This window comes from Octopus sinensis, linkage group LG5 (assembly GCF_006345805.1).
Source record: "Octopus sinensis linkage group LG5, ASM634580v1, whole genome shotgun sequence".
In the NCBI taxonomy this organism is placed as follows: domain Eukaryota; kingdom Metazoa; phylum Mollusca; class Cephalopoda; order Octopoda; family Octopodidae; genus Octopus; species Octopus sinensis.
This window is the reverse complement of record NC_043001.1, coordinates 133,007,515-133,026,750: the sequence shown is the minus strand read 5'-3', so window position 1 is coordinate 133,026,750 and position 19,236 is coordinate 133,007,515. Positions and strand designations below refer to the sequence as shown.

The 19,236-nt window shown below is 38.0% G+C and overlaps 1 protein-coding gene across 1 annotated transcript in view; it reads right to left on the bottom strand.

Moving 5' to 3' along the window:
* Positions 1–3,039: 3,039 nt before the first annotated feature.
* The window catches only part of LOC115211842 (26S proteasome non-ATPase regulatory subunit 2), a 46,082-nt gene continuing 29,885 nt past the window's right edge, over positions 3,040–19,236 (bottom strand). The window contains exons 14-22 of the mRNA XM_029780560.2: positions 17,739–17,840; positions 16,254–16,324; positions 15,318–15,438; positions 14,309–14,391; positions 11,559–11,727; positions 9,717–9,938; positions 7,245–7,363; positions 5,443–5,557; positions 3,040–3,350 (exon numbers count right to left, since the gene is read on the bottom strand). Coding sequence (XP_029636420.1) covers positions 3,283–3,350; positions 5,443–5,557; positions 7,245–7,363; positions 9,717–9,938; positions 11,559–11,727; positions 14,309–14,391; positions 15,318–15,438; positions 16,254–16,324; positions 17,739–17,840 — 1,070 coding nt within the window. The 3' untranslated portion in view covers positions 3,040–3,282. The remainder of the gene's footprint in view (positions 3,351–5,442; positions 5,558–7,244; positions 7,364–9,716; positions 9,939–11,558; positions 11,728–14,308; positions 14,392–15,317; positions 15,439–16,253; positions 16,325–17,738; positions 17,841–19,236) is intronic.

The following is a 19,236-nucleotide window of genomic DNA, read 5'->3' as shown; positions in this document are numbered from 1 at the left end:
CCGTCTTCACGTTCTATGTTGATAAAATAAGCGCCATTTGAACTCTGGGGTTGATTTAATCGATTTAGCCCCTCCCCCAGACCTGCTTGCCTTGTGCCAAAATTTGAAACCTATATTACAAGTGGAAGTTGCGTAAAAGGGTAGTTTTATGATGCCCTCCTTGCAGAATTAATAACACGATAGCCATCTTATCACAGCTGGTGACATTAATGGACAAGACTATGATGGCTATTCCAATATAGTTAAGAGGCTATGAATATAGTACAAGAAGTGAAGAAAAATAAAGAGGACCTGAAGGAGAGTAGAAGATGGTGGGGACACTTATAAAGACTTATAACATGGGAGATAATGAGGAGTCTCTAATAGGCCACTAGCTGCAAACTACAGAACAGATCTGCAGATAGTGCAAGGTTCCAGCTTAGTATAAAGTGACATGGTGTTGAAATTGTATGACAAAGGGTCAGAAAAGCTAATAGACAAGCCTGCAAAAAAATAAATAAATAAAAGGTTGGGGAGCCAGGAACATTATTTGCTAACAAGGAGAGAAGCTAGATGTCAGGGATATTTAGAAAGGACAGGAGCAGAGTGCTGCCCATGAAGCACATAAAGTGTTACATGTAGCAAGAAATAGTATCAACAGAATGAACTATCAGTTACTATAGAGTGTGCTTGTGTATATGTATATACATACCTTAGTGTATGAGTGGAGGCGCAATGGCCCAGTGGTTAGGGCAGCGGACTCGCGGTTTCGATTCCCAGACCAGGCGTTGTGAGTGTTTATTGAGCGAAAACACCTAAAAGCTCCACGATGCTCCGGCAGGGGATGGTGGCGATCCCTGCTGTACTCTTTCACCACAACTTTCTCTCACTCTTACTTCCTGTTTCTGTTGTACCTGTATTTCAAAGGGCCGGCCTTGTCACTCTCTGTGTCACGTTGAATATCCCCGAGAACTATGTTAAGGGTACAAGTGTCTGTGGAGTGCTCAGCCACTTACACGTTAATTTCAAGAGCAGGCTGTTCTGTTGATCGGATCAACCGGAACCCTCATCGTCGTAACCGACGGAGTGCTTCCACTACCTTAGTGTATGCATGTGCACATACTATACTGCCCGTCTGTCTCTATACACACACACACACACACACACAAATATCCAAGTGTGGTTAACTAGTTTATTTTCCAACTTCATGATTTTACACACAGTCCCATTGGAAGGTATCATGGCCAAGTGTCTAACCTGAGATAAACTAAAGCCTTGAGTAGATCTGGTAGGTGGAAACTGAAAGAAGCCCATTGATTATATATGTGTGCTTTAGTGTACTGTTGTTTTGACATCATGTGAATGATGTAAATGGTGTTTCTAGTTTTCCAAAGAGAAACACTGCCTTGCTTGGAAACAGGTGAGGGTTGACAACAGGAAGGGCACCAAGCCGGAGAAAATTTGCTGTAACAATTTCTGTTTGACACATGCAAACAAGAAAAAGTGGATGTTAAATGATGATGGTTTATATGTATATATATATATAAAGTTAATCCAAACAAGAAAGCACAAAAAAACACAACGCGAGGATGTGGAACAAATATAGAATTATTGGACGCTCAGGAAAGAAGGAGGGTTTAATGTTTCGAGCGGAGCTCTTCGTCGGAAACATAGGAGAAAGAAAGATCCAGAGAAGGGAAGACAGACGAAAAAAATCGCCAACGGTACACACGAGGTCACATTTTGAAAATATATATAAATAAATAAATTAGAGAAAAACCACTATTATGTAATTCAAACAATGATAGACATAAACCAAATCATATTTGGTTTATGATTTATATATATTATATATATATATTTATATTGTGAAATTTGATTTAATACTAAATTGAATTTTCCCCTGTAAGTTTGGAGTTATACTCCCTAATATATATATATATATACACACACACACACACACACTTGTAATGTGTGTGCATGTGCTTGCTTTAGTATGTGTTTCTACATGTGTTTGAGTTTCCTTGTCCTTAAGTCAAGCAATAGTTGTAAATGAGCTTCACCATCAAACAAACAACAGAGATCTTTTCCAATCTTTCATGAGAACATGACCAGCCATGTGGAAATATCAACCTGCTAGGAAACAGGTGATTGTTGGCAAAAGGCTGAACGTTTAGCTATAGAAAATCCGTCTCAGCAAACTCAGTCTCACCCATACAAGCATGGAAAGGTGGACAATAAAATAATGACAATGAGAATAATGATATACACACATATATAGGCGCAGGAGTGGCTGTGTGGTAAGTAGCTTGCTAACCAACCACATGGTTCCGGGTTCAGTCCCACTGCGTGGCATCTTGGGCAAGTGTCTTCTGCTATAGCCCCGGGCCGACCAATGCCTTGTGAGTGGATTTGGTAGACGGAAACTGAAAGAAGCCTGCCGTATATATGTGTATATATATATATATATGTATGTGTGTGTTTGTCCCCCTAGCATTGCTTGACAACCGATGCTGGTGTGTTTACGTCCCCGTAACTGCAAAAGAGACTGATATAATAAGTACTAGGCTTACAAAGAATAAGTCCCGGGGTCGATTTGCTCGACTAAAGGCGGTGCTCCAGCATGGCCGCAGTCAAAATGACTGAAACAAGTAAAAGAAAGTATATGTTCCTTTTCAAGCTATGCCAGGCTCATAAGGGCCGGTTTCCCTGTTTCAGTGGCGTAGAAATTCCCCACCTGGACGGGATGCCGTTCCATCGCAGGATTACTCATTTTTGCCAGCTGGGTGGACTGGAACAACGTGAAATGAAGTGTTTTGCTCAAAAACACAACGCGTTGCTCAGTCCAGGAATCAAAACCACAACCTTACGATCATGAGTTGAACACCCTAACCACTAAGCCACACGCCTCCACACACACACGTATATACAGACACACATACACACGCGTGACTGCGTATGTATGCTAAAATAATTTACATGTCATAGATTAAACAAATTTTAACATGAAATAATTTCAAGGTAAAAGTCAAACAATGAAATAAAAATAAAAAGCCAGAGTGTAATGAAAAATTGTCTTTAATTAATTAATTTGTTTCTGAGTTACATAATTAGTAACACTGTCTTGTTATTTCACCACCCAAAATGCCGTTAACACTGAATATAAGGACTGCAGTCAGCTACATCTGCAGTGCAATGAGATTTTGCGGTAATGTCTTCTCTCAATGAGTTGCAAAAACAGCCATGAAGATGTTAAAAGATGTAAAGATTAACAATGGGGAGGAAAAAAAAATAAAACATGCGCTAGGCTTCAAAATTTGGATTCTTTCTTAAGATGACAACACCTTCCATGACTGGTGTGAGAGGGAAATCTATAGATTGCGGTTAAGGCATAATATACAACATCAACAACAAAACGATTTAAGGCAAATTATATATACAATGACGATGTGGAATGAGATGAGATATAGTGTGCAAGAGATAAAACTGTTCTATGAGATGTATATGGATTTTGAGAGTTGGGTAGAGAATTGTCCACTGACCCAAGTGGAAAGAACATGTTGAAGAGAAATAAATGGTGAAATTTGAACATAGGCGCAGGAGTGGCTGTGTGGTAAGTAGCTTGCTAACCAACCACATGGTTCCGGGTTCAGTCCCACTGCGTGGCATCTTGGGCAAGTGTCTTCTGCTATAGCTCTGGGCCGACCAATGCCTTGTGAGTGGATTTGGTAGACGGAAACTGAAAGAAGCCTGTCGTATATGTGTGTGTGTGTTTGTGTGTCTGTGTTTGTACCCCTAGCATTGCTTGACAACCGATGGTGTGCTTACGTCCTCGTCACTTAGCGGTTCGGCAAAAAGAGACCGATAGAATAAGTACTGGGCTTACAAAAAGAATAAGTCCCGGGGTCGATTTGCTCGACTAAAGGCGGTGCTCCAGCATGGCCGCAGTCAAATGACTGAAACAAGTAAAAGAGTATAATAAATAAAGAAATAGTAACAATTATGATTTCTAACACAGGCAGAATGACTATAATTTGGGTGAGGAAAGGAGTTAAAATTGATTCAAGTAATCCTGGTATTTGACTGCCAGAGTTGGCCTCAGCAGGATTTAACCCCTTAGCGTTTACTGCTCAGGTATTCTATCTGTTTTATGTTCAAACTAACTGGATCTGGCCTCTTACATATACCCTACAATGTTCTTCTAAAACTAAACAACCACATCATTGAAATCTTTAAGTTACAAGATAATAACTGATTGATTCAAACAATGTGAATGAATAAGCATTACATTTGATTGAGTAATCTGAGTACTAAAAGGTTATACTAGTCATGGGTAACCTATGGCCAACGGGACTTTCTGAATGGTATACCTAGTGAAAAATTACCATGAATTTATTTAGTAGTGCAGTCTGCTATTGAAGATGACCCATGTCAAATGCAGCTTTTTTCTTGAGAAAGGATACCCAAGCCAGATTTAAACATAAGACTATCTCTCTCTCTGTTACTTGTTTCAGTCATTTGACTGCAGCCATGCTGGAGCACCGCCTTTAATCGAGCAACTCGACCCCGGGACTTATTCTTTTTGTAAGTCCAGTACTTATTCTATCGGTCTCTTTTGCCGAACCACTAAGTAACGGGGACATAAACACACCAGTATCGGTTGTCAAGTAATGCTAGAGGGACAAACACAGACACACAAACACGCATATATATATATATACATATATACGACAGGCTTCTTTCAGTTTCCGTCTACCAAATCCACTCACAAGGCTTTGGTCGGCCCGAGGCTATAGTAGAAGACACTTGCCCAAGATGCCACGCAGTGGGACTGAACCTGAAACCATGTGGTTGGTAGATTTAATTAAAATCTGCAAGGCATTTTGTCTGATGTCAAATTGATTTTGTCAATCAAATGGTTTTCTTACAGTGACACAGGAAACTAAATCAAAGAGAGAGGGAGGGAGAGATATGATCGAAGTGATTAATATTTTAATAACTCATTAGCATTTAAACTGGTCACATGTGGCCCAAATATTCTACTTGTTTTATGTTTAAAACTGACAAGAACTGACCTCTTTCACCTACCCTAGAATGTCTTTCTAAAGATATACAATCACATTATTGAACTCTCAAAGCTTTGAAATAATGCATGATTTCTGAATGCTAAAGGGTTAAACACACATGAAATGTAAAGTTGGTCATGGTGAAATTTGAACATGGAACATGTAGCTTTCATAAAATGTCAGTGCATGGTTGTTTTTTCTTCTTGCACGCTTGCTCTTAAACACTTAACTGAAAATACTCAAAGAAGGGGCAATCAGCTGAATACACATCTAAGGTCAGCTACCTGTCAAAGTAGAATTATTAGCATCAAAGGGGTTGCTGTAAAAACAACAAAAACCAAAAAAGACCCACCCAACAAAAAAGTGAAAATATGTGAATACAACATGAAAAGGATACATTCATCAGTTGCTAACTCAGCTCTTTCTCCATATGCCAGCAGTACAGGTGTGGTATGTGTCTGAAAGCCTGTAATGGTCTTTGGTTTGCCTGCCTGACCAACGACATTTACTGCCTGAAATTGCAATAAAATTAAAGAATTACTCTTTGTAAAAATAAGATATTACAGGAAAAAAAAAAACCACAACCAAAAACCCCGAAATAAAAACAGTTCTGAGGGTTTGTACCCATGCTTAACAAGCTCAAAATTAAAGTTTCTGTATAGGTACCCAAGCAACAAGAGTTGTGTTCTTTATACAATGTATTACCCATTTTCTCTTCACAGCACTAAAAAAACAAAAAAAACTAGAATGGGCTCAACTGCATTGTGAACCTACAATACACCAATATTCAAAACATTAATTGTAATTCAGAAATTAATTAAGGCACATTCTGGGAACTGTATGCAATTAAAATTGATCAAAGTACTTGACTGGTGCTTATTGACATGAAAATCTCATTATGATAAAACTAATATTTTATTGTTACTGCTTATGATCATGTCAACCCTGAATGATCAAAACTATGATCAAAGACATTCAAGCTATAACTAGCATGTTCTTCCTTTCCAGCAGGTCAAGAAACCATATTCAAATTCCCTTTGCTACTTGAAATTTGATATAATTTCAAATCTCACCAGTACCATTAAGTTGTGCAGCAAAGCTAAGATAACATCATTTAAATTAAAAACCTGCTTTTGCTCCACACGGCTTAACTATAGATAAAAGGAGGTGGAGGGGGACTGACCAATGTTACTGACAAGAATATGGTACATACCAAACACTCCAAATAACCCAATATCTTGTGATATCTTGCTAATAAAAATTTCTAACACTGGGACAAGGACACAAAATTTTGAAAAGATTTATTTGATCTCAGTGCTCAATTAGTGTTCATTTTATAAACCTTGGGAAAATGAATGGCAAAATTCACCTTTGAGATATTTGAGCTTAAAATGTAAACGGATGTAACAAAATTCTATAAGGCCCCATAACTTGCATAGGTTTAGTGATAAAAGAAAAAGAGCGGAAGAGTTAAAAAAAGTTTATATCTAATCAAAATGTTTTTTTTTATATAAATGTCAACTAAATAAAAAAGAAGTGATGAGAATTTATACCAGCTAATAAGCAAAATATTATACCATATCTCCATGCCGGTGACACGTAAAAAGCACCATCTGTTCGTGGCCGTTGCCAGCCTTGCCTGGCCCCCGTGCTGGTGGCACGTGAAAAGCACCATCCATTTGTGGCCGTTGCCAGCCACGCCCTGACTGGCCTCCGTGCCGGTGGCACATAAAAGCACCATCCGTTCGTGTCCATTGCCAGCCTCGCCTGGCCCCCGTGCTGGTAGCACGTAAAAGCACCATCCGTCCGTGGCCGTTTGCCAGCTCCGTCTGGCTCCTGTGCAGGTGGCACGTAAAAAGCACCCACTACACTCGCGGAGTGGTTGGCGTTAGGAAGGGCATCCAGCCGTAGGAACACTGCCAGATCAGACTGGGCCTGATGCAGCCTTCTGGCTTCACAGACCCCAGTTGAACCGTCCAACCCATGCCAGCATGGAAAACGGACGCTAAATGATGATGATTAAAGAAAATGTGTGATCCAATGTTTAATCTTTTAGCATTTATGTCATATCTCATTTACACACATACATCTGGACTGTGTTTTTGCACACCATGTCTCCCTTATGTTTCCCTTGCAGAGGCAAGAGAAATCCATAAGAAAAATTTATTAAAATAACTTCATATTTCTATAGGAACTTACCTGTCCTACTCTGACAGATACACCAACTGGCTTCAACTGTTCATCAAAAGTTACAAGCATTCTGGGTTGTAAAGCAGATACTAAATGGTACAATACATAATGGGACTTGCCAAGGATAACTGAAATTAGAAATAAATTTGAAACACATCAGACAATGTTTTACTGCTATTTAGAAAGAAAGAATGAGGAAAAAAAAAAAAAGCACTGAGAACATCACCACCACCACCACCACCACCACCACCACCACTACTACCATATCTACTGCTCTCTGCCCTTCTCGACTCATGCTAGTATAAGAGTCAATGTACATGATTACACACCTGTTGCTTCCCTCTTGTCAATTCCTCAATGAGTTATTAGGTAATGTACAACTACACCACTACATATTTTTCACCTAGGGTTTTGTTAACATGGTTCTAACATCAAGTGCTGGTCCAGACAACATTTCCATTTTGTCTTCCACATTTGCTTGCGAAGACCTGTTAGGGCAAGTGAAATCGGAATCGAAATTGAACCAATCCTATGACTGGCACCCGGCAGATGCCAGGACCCCCGGACTGGAGATACGTAAAAAGCACTATCCGAATCGTGGCCGATGCCAGCGCCGCTTCGACTGGCTTCCGTGTCGGTGGAACGTAAAAAGCACCATCCGAATCGTGGCCGATGCCAGTGCCGCCTCGACTGGCTTCCGTGCAGGTGGCACGTAAAATGCACCAATCCGACCATGGCCGATGCCAGCCTTGCCTGGCACCAGTGCAGGTGGCATGTAAAAAGCACCCACTACACTCTCGGAGTGGTTGGCGTTAGGAAGGGCATCCAGCTGTAGAAACTTTGCCAGATAAGACTGGAGCCTGGTGCAGCCTTCTGGCTTCCCAGATACCCGGTCGAACCGTCCAACCCATGCCAGCATGGAGAACGGACGTTAAACGATGATGATGATGATGATTATTTTCTTAGTATATCTAAAGGCATCAGTCAAACTGGCCCTTCATAAAAAGCCTGATGCCTCTATGGCTTCTACATTCTATTAATACTTCAGATCTGTCTTACACATAACGTTTTCTTGCTTGAAAATCTTTTCTCTTCATTGCCTACATTTCACTATTCATCATACCTCTAACACAAGTATTAAACAGAGAAGCTATTAGCATGAGATACTATGAATTTCATTCTTTAAATACTTATAATAATTACAATAAGAACTAATTAAACTGAAGATCAATATAAATAAACAGGCATATAATATAGAAAATAATTTACACTCTAACCTTTCATCATCCGATACTGGATCATCTTTAATGCCCCCTCTGTTGTGGCAAGACACCTGCTTCTGTGTCTCTGTCTCTTAGTCACACTCAAACCTTTGATCCTCTGACAAGTTCCTCTCCTCAAATGCCCTGCCCCTCTCATAATTCCTTGTCTTGCGAGTTACTTGGTTACCCTGCCAGTGCTGGTGCCATTCTAAAAGCATCCAGTCTACGCTGGCGTTTCAAAGGGTATCCAGCTGTAAAAACCATCTTCGCCTGTACTAATGCCAAGTCAAAAGCACAAAGTCCACTCTATGGAGTGGTTGGTGTCAGGAAGATCATCCAGCTGTAAAATATCTGTCAAAACAGACACAATAGCCTAGGGTAGTTTTTCTACCTGGTCGGCTCCTGCTAACTGTTCTACCCATGCATGCATGGAAGATGGACATTAAATGATGATGAAATAGGTGGTGAGCTGGCAGAAACGTTAGCGCGCCGGGCAAAATGCTTAGCCGTATTTCGTCTGCCGTTACGTTCTGAGTTCAAATTCCGCCGAGGTCGACTTTGCCTTTCATCCTTTCGGGGTCGATTAAATAAGTACCAGCTATGCACTGGGGTCGATGTAATCGACTTAATCCATTTGTCTGTCCTTGTTTGTCCCATCTGTGTTTAGCCCCTTGTGGGTAGTAAAGAAATAGCTATCTTAAAAGTCTGGATGACAGAGTATAGCTGAATTTCTAGCTAGCTGTGTTTACAGCTCAGATTTACTTGGTTTCTAGTTGTAGCCATTTAATTAATAACCTTAAGAAAAAAATTTGAAATCCTTCAAACTTTCCACTTTTCTCATATCAGTATAACTAATCCCACATTGATGGACTTGATTGATTAGAGATAATACAACAGAAAATGAAGGAATTATATGTTTGATTCTAGTTGAGCTGGATGTGAAATGAATAACATCAGAGTTTAAATTTCCAAACATCACTATTTACAACAATTTCCCCTCTCTGCTACGCAGCAATTTTACCAATAGCGTATGCAACATGAAAAAGTAACAAATGCTCCAAGCTGTACAAGCAGGAAGATCTAACTCAATGCAGCAAGCTTGGCCAGTTACATTACCACAGTTGTTATATCAAATTCAAGTTGACAGCACTTCCCAGATTAGCTTCTTTCTCTCTGTACATAGTAATTAAAGTATAACAGTGTAAATTCATCTACTTACTGGTTTTAACATCAAGACAGGATATGAGTACAGACAGCAAACCTGCAACAGCTACTGGGCTCATCAAAGATCTGTCACTATGATATGGACAAAGAGTGAGAGTCCCTTTACCTAAGTGAGTCAAACCTTGTGCTAGGCGTACCATAAATAAGTTGTTTGGATCTTTAGCATGATAGCCAGCCAGCTGACGCAACATGGCAGCCAATCGTGCATTGTTTGTACCTGTAGGAGGGAAGAGAAGTGGGGCAGTTAGAATTGGAAAAGACAGAGCAAAATCATTTGAACAAATTCTGGTGGATGTAAATTGATGTCATTTTATAATACTCTATTTGAGTTATTGATCAATACATTTTCTACTTTTTTCTAAAAACCAACAATAATAATACTTTCAAATGGCACCTATTATTTGGATGTATCTAAGATGCTGCTCCATACATGATGTAGAATGGTAAGGATTTTAAATGGTGACTTTTTCCCCTTCCGTTAAATACCTCAGTTTAGTTTGTTTTCTTTTATCTTTTTTACCTGTTTTAGTCATTGGACAGCAACAATGTTGGGGCACTGTGTTGAGGGGTTTAGTCAAAATTGATCCCAGTATTTATTTTATGTCTGACACAATTTCTGTTAACCTCTTTTGTCAAACTGCAAAGTTGAAAGTACATAAACCAACAAAGACTGGCTGCCAAGTAGCAAGAAGCAAACACAAAGGCATACACACATATATACATACACTATACTTCTGCACAGTTACTGTCCACTGAATTATTTCACAAGGCATTGGTCAGCATGAGGTTTGAGTAGAAAACATTTACCTGAGGTGCCACACGAAGGGACTGAATCCAAAATCACATGGTTGTGAAGCCAATTTTTTAAGCACACAACCATGCTTGTGTCATTGTTTACACATAGCAGGTAATTCTGAATCTATCTCAATAAACATCATATATGATAAGCTATTATGTACAAATAACCATTTTGTGGAGATAAAACTTTTCTTAAAAATCATTTTACAATATTAAATTCCATGAAACTGTGTCCTTGATACTAACTCAACTGTGAAGTGTTTGTGTGGAACATCTTACTTTGACTTTAGCATACTTCATTCAGCTGGAACAAACTTTGAACAAATGATTGTGTGGTCAATCACTTAACTCTTTATCATTCAAATTACTCTGTCAAATGTAATGCTAATTTACACACATTGCTTTGATTTAATCATGCATTATCTTGTAGCATTGAGATTTTAATGACATAGTTTATTTTTAGAATGATACTGTAGGGTAAATGGGAGAGGGTTAATCTGGTTGGTTTGAACAAAAAACAGGTAGAACATTTGGATATGACTGGTTTAAATGCTAACAGGTTAATCGTTAATATTTTCTAACAGCAGAAATTGATCAGCATTTTCCCATGCACTTCAATTTCGTGAAAATACAATTGCAATACTTCTAATTTCACTGCTGACTATGTTTTCTTTAACCCTTTAGTGTTCAGATTACTCTGTTAAAGGTAATACTTTTCCACTCAAATTGTTTTGAATTAATCATGCATTATCTTATAGCTTTGAGGTTTCAATGATGTGATTGTTTATATTTCAAATGACATTGTAGGTTAGGTGTGAGAGGCTAGATATTGACAGTTTGAATATAAAACATGTAGAATATATTGGGCCAGATATGGCCGGTTTAAACACTAAAGGGTTAAAGGAAGATTCCCTGTGGTAGTATTTGCCTTTTAAAATGTAGAAACAAGAGATGAAATTGAAACACTTAAAAATAAAACAAACAAACAAACAGAAAAAATACAACAGTAATTTATAATAAAATCTGTGTGCTGACTTACCTGCACCAACAATACCCATAGCTAAAATAGCATTATAACTGACTTCAGAATCACTGTCATGTGAAAACTTGCTTAAGGTATCCAAAATCTGTAGTTTGGGATTGGAAGCTGACACCAATGCTAAAGCCAAAGGAACAGCTCGTCGAATAACTGGTTCTCCATAACGTAGCTGGAAGCAGATAATGACAAGAATATTTCAATTTAATCAACCAAGAACAAAGCGAACAATTATATACTAGTGTAAAAAACCCAAAAATTACACATTACCATGTATACTAAAACATCTTGGTTTTGAGGCCTAAATTGTTTTAAAAACTTTAATACTATACTAGCACTATGACCTGGCAATGCTGGTCATAGTGCTAGTGCATGCATATACAGCTGCATGTGTGCGCACATACATGCGAGTACTGTCCAAATCTCCGACCAATCACATACAGCTAGCAGGCATTCAATTGGCGTATCAAGTTTCGAGCATTTTGATTGGGTTTTGGATAGAAAATTCACAAAAAAGTCACTTCTATTGATTTTTAATGGATTTGCGGGGTGACTGGGGAAATGTAAAGATGTGCACGACAACCCTTGGACGGTTTTGAATGACCATAGAAAGTGCGAGCTCTCTAACTGAAAAATTGTGGATTTGTATAAAGGATATACACACAGAGACAGACATTTTGCTGTTTATATATATAGAGATATAACACATAGTGCTGTACTACAAGAGGAGATTACTATAATTCGAAATATTAACTTTTGATATTACATTTTGTACAAAATATGCTCATATATAATAAAAAGCATCTAAAAAACCAAAGCTTTAATGAGTTCTTTTTAAAATTAAAATCAGATGAAGATCAAGATAACTAGCACCTTGCTGTCCTCAGCAAGAAGACCCATCCTCAACAGCAGAAGTGTTAAGGCCATATCCCTTGGCAAAGAGGACTGTTCTGCAAGAGTCCTGTGCTGGTGCCACATAAAAGCACTCACGCCACTGCAACATGAAAGGCAGCTGGTGTTAAGAAGGGTATCAGACTGTTTCTTAAACCGTTTCAAATTCTATGACACTAGCCTATCTCAAAGTACATATGTCAATGTGTTTATATTTAATTTTAATTAAGAAACCTTTATCACAATCAAAATTATTACATTAATTAACAATAATAAAGATTTTATTTAGTAAACTTCCATTATAGTTCCAGGCTAGAACATTTTGGAAGTTGAATTCCAATTTATGAAGTTACTTGATTATTTTGAAAATTTATTGATACAGAGACAGACTATTCTTGATACAAAGACTGACATTGAATGCCAATCACTGAGAGAGTGTAGTGGGTGCTTTTACATGCCAGTCAGGCAGCATTGGAATCAGTCATGCTCGAATGGTGCTTTTTACATAAGTGCAGGTATGACAGGTTAAGAAGTTTGCTCCCAAACCACGTGTTCAAGTTCAGTCCCAGTGTATGACACCTTGAACATTTGTCTTCTACTAGCCCCAAGCTGACCAAAGACTTGTGATTGATTTAGTGGAATGGAAGCACTCCGTTGGTTACGACGACAAGGGTTCCGGTTGATCCGATCAACGGAACAGCCTGCTCGTGAAATTAACGTGTAAGTGGCTGAGCACTCCACAGACACGTGTACCCTTAACGTAGTTCTCGGGGATATCCAGTGTGACACAGAGTGACAAGGCCGGCCCTTTGAAATACAGGTACAACAGAAACAGGAAGTAGGAGTGAGAAAAAGTTGTGGTGAAAGAGTACAGCAGGGGTCACCACCATCCCCTGCCAGAGCCTCGTGGAGCTTTAGGTGTTTTCGCTCAATAAACACTCACAACGCTCGGTCTGGGAATCAAAACCGCGATCCTACGACCGCGAGTCCGCTGCCCTAATCACTGGGCCATTGTGCCTTAGCAGATAGTATCAGAAAGTTTCAAATATGTGTGTGTGTTATTGTTTTGTTGTTTTAACATCATGTGATAGCTATAAATGAGCAAATGCCACCGTCATAAATGTGCTGTCCTTTTTTCCTAATATTCTGTAAAAACATGTCAAAACATCAGGTAATATGACCCTACTTGGAAGAAGGTGAAGATTGGTAACAGTAAAGGCATCCACCTGACCCATGTGAGCATGGAAATGTGGACATTAAAACAATGACTATGATACATACATATATATATCATCGTCTTAATGTTCATTTCTTTCATTCAGTGAGGAATATTTTCTAGTCAGATGGCTTTTCTGCCGTTAACCTTAAACTGTATCTAAGTAAGATGATATTAGGTTGTCCCAAAAGTTCGTAAACACTTGCGAAAATTGAATTTTTACTCGCCAAGTACTAACAAAAACAACAAAAATTATTCCTCAAAATAAAGACCATTATTTTCCAAGACTTTCTACGAGCTTTTGGGACAACCTTATATTTCCTTATGGCCAGTTATGTTTTCGCAGATGATTGGAAATGGGTGATATTGCTTGTATGATGGTGATACTTGTTTACAACTATTGTGATGACAAGGAGACACAGGCAAGCACATATCCATGCACATATGCAAGTATGCACACACACACACACGTCCGTGATGGGCTTTCCCAAATACACTTAAAGATTTGGCTGACCTGGGCTATGGTAGAAACTTTTCCAATATACCATAAGAAGTGAACTTCTTGACCACATACCTATGCCAGTGTCTAAGAGAGAGAGCTTGATTTCTTCATGAAATAAAAAAAACTTTATAAAACAAAACTTACCAAATGTCCAAAAGCTCTGAAAGACATTTCAGCTCCGATCTCTTCCCCCATAGAAATAAGTGCAATTCCTATAACAGCAAAACCTGTGAAAAAAACAAACAAACAAATTAAGACATGTAATATAAAATAACAACAAAATGAGTATCAAATGGAAAGACTATTATTTGGGACATAATATAACTGGAACATTTTGATGTGTATATATTTTCTATCATTAGACAGGAATGACCTCAAGTGGGTTGGTATCAACAAAGGTTTTTGGTAAACTTTCCACAGAAATGCACAAGTAATTCTTTTTATTTCACCTCTAGCATCCCACTAAGTCAAAAAGATTGAGAACTACTATGCTAACTATTTCTGACAGCAAGGCAAAAACGAAGTAAATCACAATAAAATGTTCTCTCCAAAAACACAGCAGATTTGAACTAATAATGTATTAAACAAGTAGTCCAATACCATATCCATTACACCATATAAACTTTACTGCTTAAGAAGAGAGTAAGAGTAATGTAATTTGATAACCAAAACAGAAATGTCTTAACTCTGAAACAATAACTCTGAGCACCTTTTCAAACTCCACCCATCTAACACCCGTGGACATATTTACAAAGTAAGAAAACAGCACAGCACCCATGACTTCAGGAAACATTTTTCACGCTGAGAGTTGCTGAAGCATGGAACAAACTGCCGGCATCAGTTGTTAGTTGTCGGAGCACTGCATCCTTCAAAACTTCCATGCTTTCTGAGATTCGCCAACACTACACCTGATTTTCTCCCCTCCATACACACACAAGCATGTATCTGACTCATACATTGTTCGCTTTCCAGACATTTCTACATTACTGCATGTACTTTATATGCACTTTCTGACAAGTTGTGGTGCACCTGAGCAATGTATACAATATTATCATTATCATAGTTTTGATTGATTGATTGATTCTAGTTTCAGCTTATGAGCTGTGGCCATGCTGGGGCACCGCCAGTTCAATAAGAAAAAAAAAAAACTCACCTTGTTGAGCTGAGAGATCTGGTTTAGCAGGAACAGCATCTTTGTCTTTATCATCTTTGTCTTTTTTCTCATCTTTCTTGTCTTCCTTCTTCTTTTTGTCCTCTTTTTTATCATTACCATCCTGAAATTCAATGTTAAAAACATTTTACATTAAAGTCATCCCTAAAGTCAGAGATAAGGAAAATAAGATTACTGTATATCCTCGAGTATAATCCACATTTCCCCCAAAAAAAATTTGAAGGTCAAAATCCCTAGTGCGTGCTATATACGAGGTTAAAAATGAAAAATATTTTCTAAGCAATGTCCGAGTCTCTATTTGCTGTCCGGCAAATTTTTATTCAGACGCATTTTGTGATGTCGGGCACGAAAATACCTTAAGCTAAGCCTGAAAGCAATGAAGTCATAAAAGAATCATCCATAACTTGCAATAAGCAACATTTATGAAATGTTATTACTTTTATTACTGTTATTTCTTTATTTTCTGCAAACAAAATGTACAAAAAAGCTACACGTTTGCATTATGTTATATATACAATAATAATAAAGGACGTTACCATATACAGTTTTACAAACCAAGGACGTTATATAGATCTCCTTGACTCAAGTTAGAGAAGGGGTGTGAATTATACACATGGTTTAGGTTTTTCAGAGGTACAGCCCCCTAAAAATCCCCTGCGTATTATTCTCAAGGGCGGACTATACTTGAGGATTTACAGTACATAACATCAATATCTTTCTTACAGAATTAGTTCCAAATATGAAAAGAAACTAGTTTGTAAGTTCAACATACTAGGAGCTGACATCTTAAATCTATTGTTCTTACCATAACATAAAACTTTATAAGCTGAATAACCATTCCACAAAACCAGGTATGATACATAAAAAGAAATAACAACATACACAAGACAAGTGTGACTTTCATATGTTAAAACTAACCTGATCTTTGGATTCATCATGCTCTGAACATAAATGTAGAAGTTGCTGAATCTTTAATACATTACCAGTACCTGAAATTTAGTTTTAAAAAAATATTCAATCAGATGTATGTATAAATATTTTTAAGAAGGAAAATTAAAAGTTGTGTCCATTCTTTCACAGCTTCAGCCACTGGACTGTCACCATGTTCAATGGTTCAATAGATAAAAATTATCAACCATCATACAACTCTGAGCACCTTTTCAAACTCCACCCATCTAACACCCGTGGACATATTTACAAAGTAAGAAAACAGCACAGCTCCCATGACTTCAGGAAACATTTTTTCACGCTGAGAGTTGCTGAAGCATGGAACAAACTGCCGGCATCAGTTGTTAGTTGTCGGAGCACTGCATCCTTCAAAACTTTCATGCTTTCTGAGATTCGCCAACACTACACCTGATTTTCTCCCCTCCATACACACACAAGCATGTATCTGACTCATACATTGTTCACTTTCCAGACATTTTTACATTACTGCATGTACTTTATATGCACTTTCTGACAGGTTGTGGTGCACCTGAGCACTGTATACAATAATTTCATTATATATAGTACTGACTCTTGGCACTTGCAGTAGAATTCTATTAAAGCGACAGACCCCGGAAAGGATGAAAGGCAAAGACAACCTGAAAAGTGAATTTAGAACATAACTTATATCTCACAAAGTACTTTATATGAAGTTCTGCTGATTCTGTCAATCATTACTTGACATCTACCTTTTCAAGTGAACAAAAAAAATCTGTTTTGTTAAAGGAGCAATTGTGATATCTTTAAAAGGAAAATATATTCCCTGCTGACAATTTCAAATGAGAGCGAAATAGTGGTATATATCATTATATAACACCAGAAATTTGTTCCTTGATTTTAAATTCAAAGTTCTCCTCATGCCAATTATCATGTAGAAATGATTACCTCCTGGCCACCAGATGTCCCCATGTGTGTGTGTATGTGTGCGCGTTCTTTATTCTTTTTGTAGAATTATGAAATGAAGCTTACAGGTTTCTATAAAAAAAGTAATTAAAAGTAAATCAAGTTTTCAAGTTTTAGTAACCTTGGGACTACAGAATTTGTATTAAAAAAAAAAAATCACTCTGGTAGACTTGAGCTTCAAGGGAAATAACTTATTACCTTTCAGTATCAAAATAAGACGTTTAAGTTACGAAGCTGAATTGATGAAAATAGATGGTCTGTGTCTTTTGAGTTTCTGCTTGCTGGTTACAGTTCACAGTTAATATCCAAGCTCAAACGAGTTAACCTCCACTGGTATATATCACATAACCACAAGTACGCATATTAAGTGTTGCTCACTGCTGAAAGCAGAACCGGCACCCCTCCTCACAACTTGCTGCGTCATCAATTAAAAAAAGTGCCAAAGGAAACTTTACTGTATAGTATGCATGTAAATACTTTTTCAAGGCCACAGAAAAATATTTTACATCTTACCTGCATAAGCACAAATATTTACTAACATCTGGGTCATAGATTTCAATGGTTCAACCACAGCTTCCAAAGCAGCAATTGTAGCTTCAACGGCTTCTTGTTTACCTTTAAATTAAAAAGAATAAATACATCATTTAAATTTCTTCCATTATGACACACCCTGGTGAACCAGAATCTTTGCTTATTTTACAAATTGGACTGTCATTTGTGATCAGGTTTAGTGGTAATTTAAAAGCAGAATGAGCTGTTCGTCCTCCTGGGAGAATGGTGGCAGCAATGCCAGACAGCAACTGCAATTCATATTCTTTACCTTACCTTGGAGAGAAGCAATGTTACAAATGTTTTACCTGTGCCACCAGGAGCATCAAGAAAGAAAATTCCTCTGCTTTTTTTCTGGCGATTGTGGAATATCGCACGCACGCATACACACACATATAGTATCAAACATCAGATGAAATGGACGTGTGTGTGAGTGAAGTGGTGTGTTGTCATGTATACGTACATACATAAATAAATAGGCATACATCTTTCTTGTATGTATGTGTGCGTGAGAGAGAGAGAGCGCCTCTTAAATATCAGTCTCTCTCTCTCACACATACACATAAGCATGCAAAAACTTAGGAAGATTCATCTTCTTTTATCTTTTTATCTTTTACTTGTTTCAGTCATTTGACTGCGGCCATGCTGGAGCACCGCCTTTAGTCGAGCAAATCGACCCCGGGACTTATTCTTTGTAAGCCCAGTACTTATTCTATCGGTCTGTTTTGGCGAACCGCTAAGTGACGGGGACGTAAACACACCAGCATCGGTTGTCAAGCAATGCTAGGGGGACAAACACACACACACACACATATATATATATACATATATACGACAGGCTTCTTTCAGTTTCCGTCTACCAAATCCACTCACAAGGCATTGGTCGGCCCGGGGCTATAGCAGAAGACACTTGCCCAAGATGCCACGCATTGGGACTGAACCTGGAGCCATGTGGTTGGTTAGCAAGCTACTTACCACACAGCCACTCCTGCGCCTAATCTATTTTAAAATATTTTATAGTAAAAAATGAAATGCGGAAAACGGGCACTCGCGAATATAAACAAACATGTTGGACGTTAACTTACTTGTACCAGTTAGATATTATTAATAATATAAGGGGCCCGACAATATCGTCTGTGAATTGCAAGAAGACAGCTTCACAATCTTTTTCTTAAAAGTCAGTCTATAACTAATATATACTATTATGTCAAATTTTGTGCCTGGACAGGAAAGGCAAGACCTCCTCTTGTACACCACCAAAATCACACCGTTTTTTTATTTATTTATTTTCCTACACAAACCCCCGTTTTCGTTTATGGAGAATACGAATCTGCAAAAAAAAAAAAAAGGCAAAAATCGGCATTTTGAAATTCCCCCCACCCCTAATTTCTTCATTTTAAATTTTTTTTCAGAATTTTTTTTTCAAAATATGCAGAAAAATACAGAGATTATAATTCTGAAA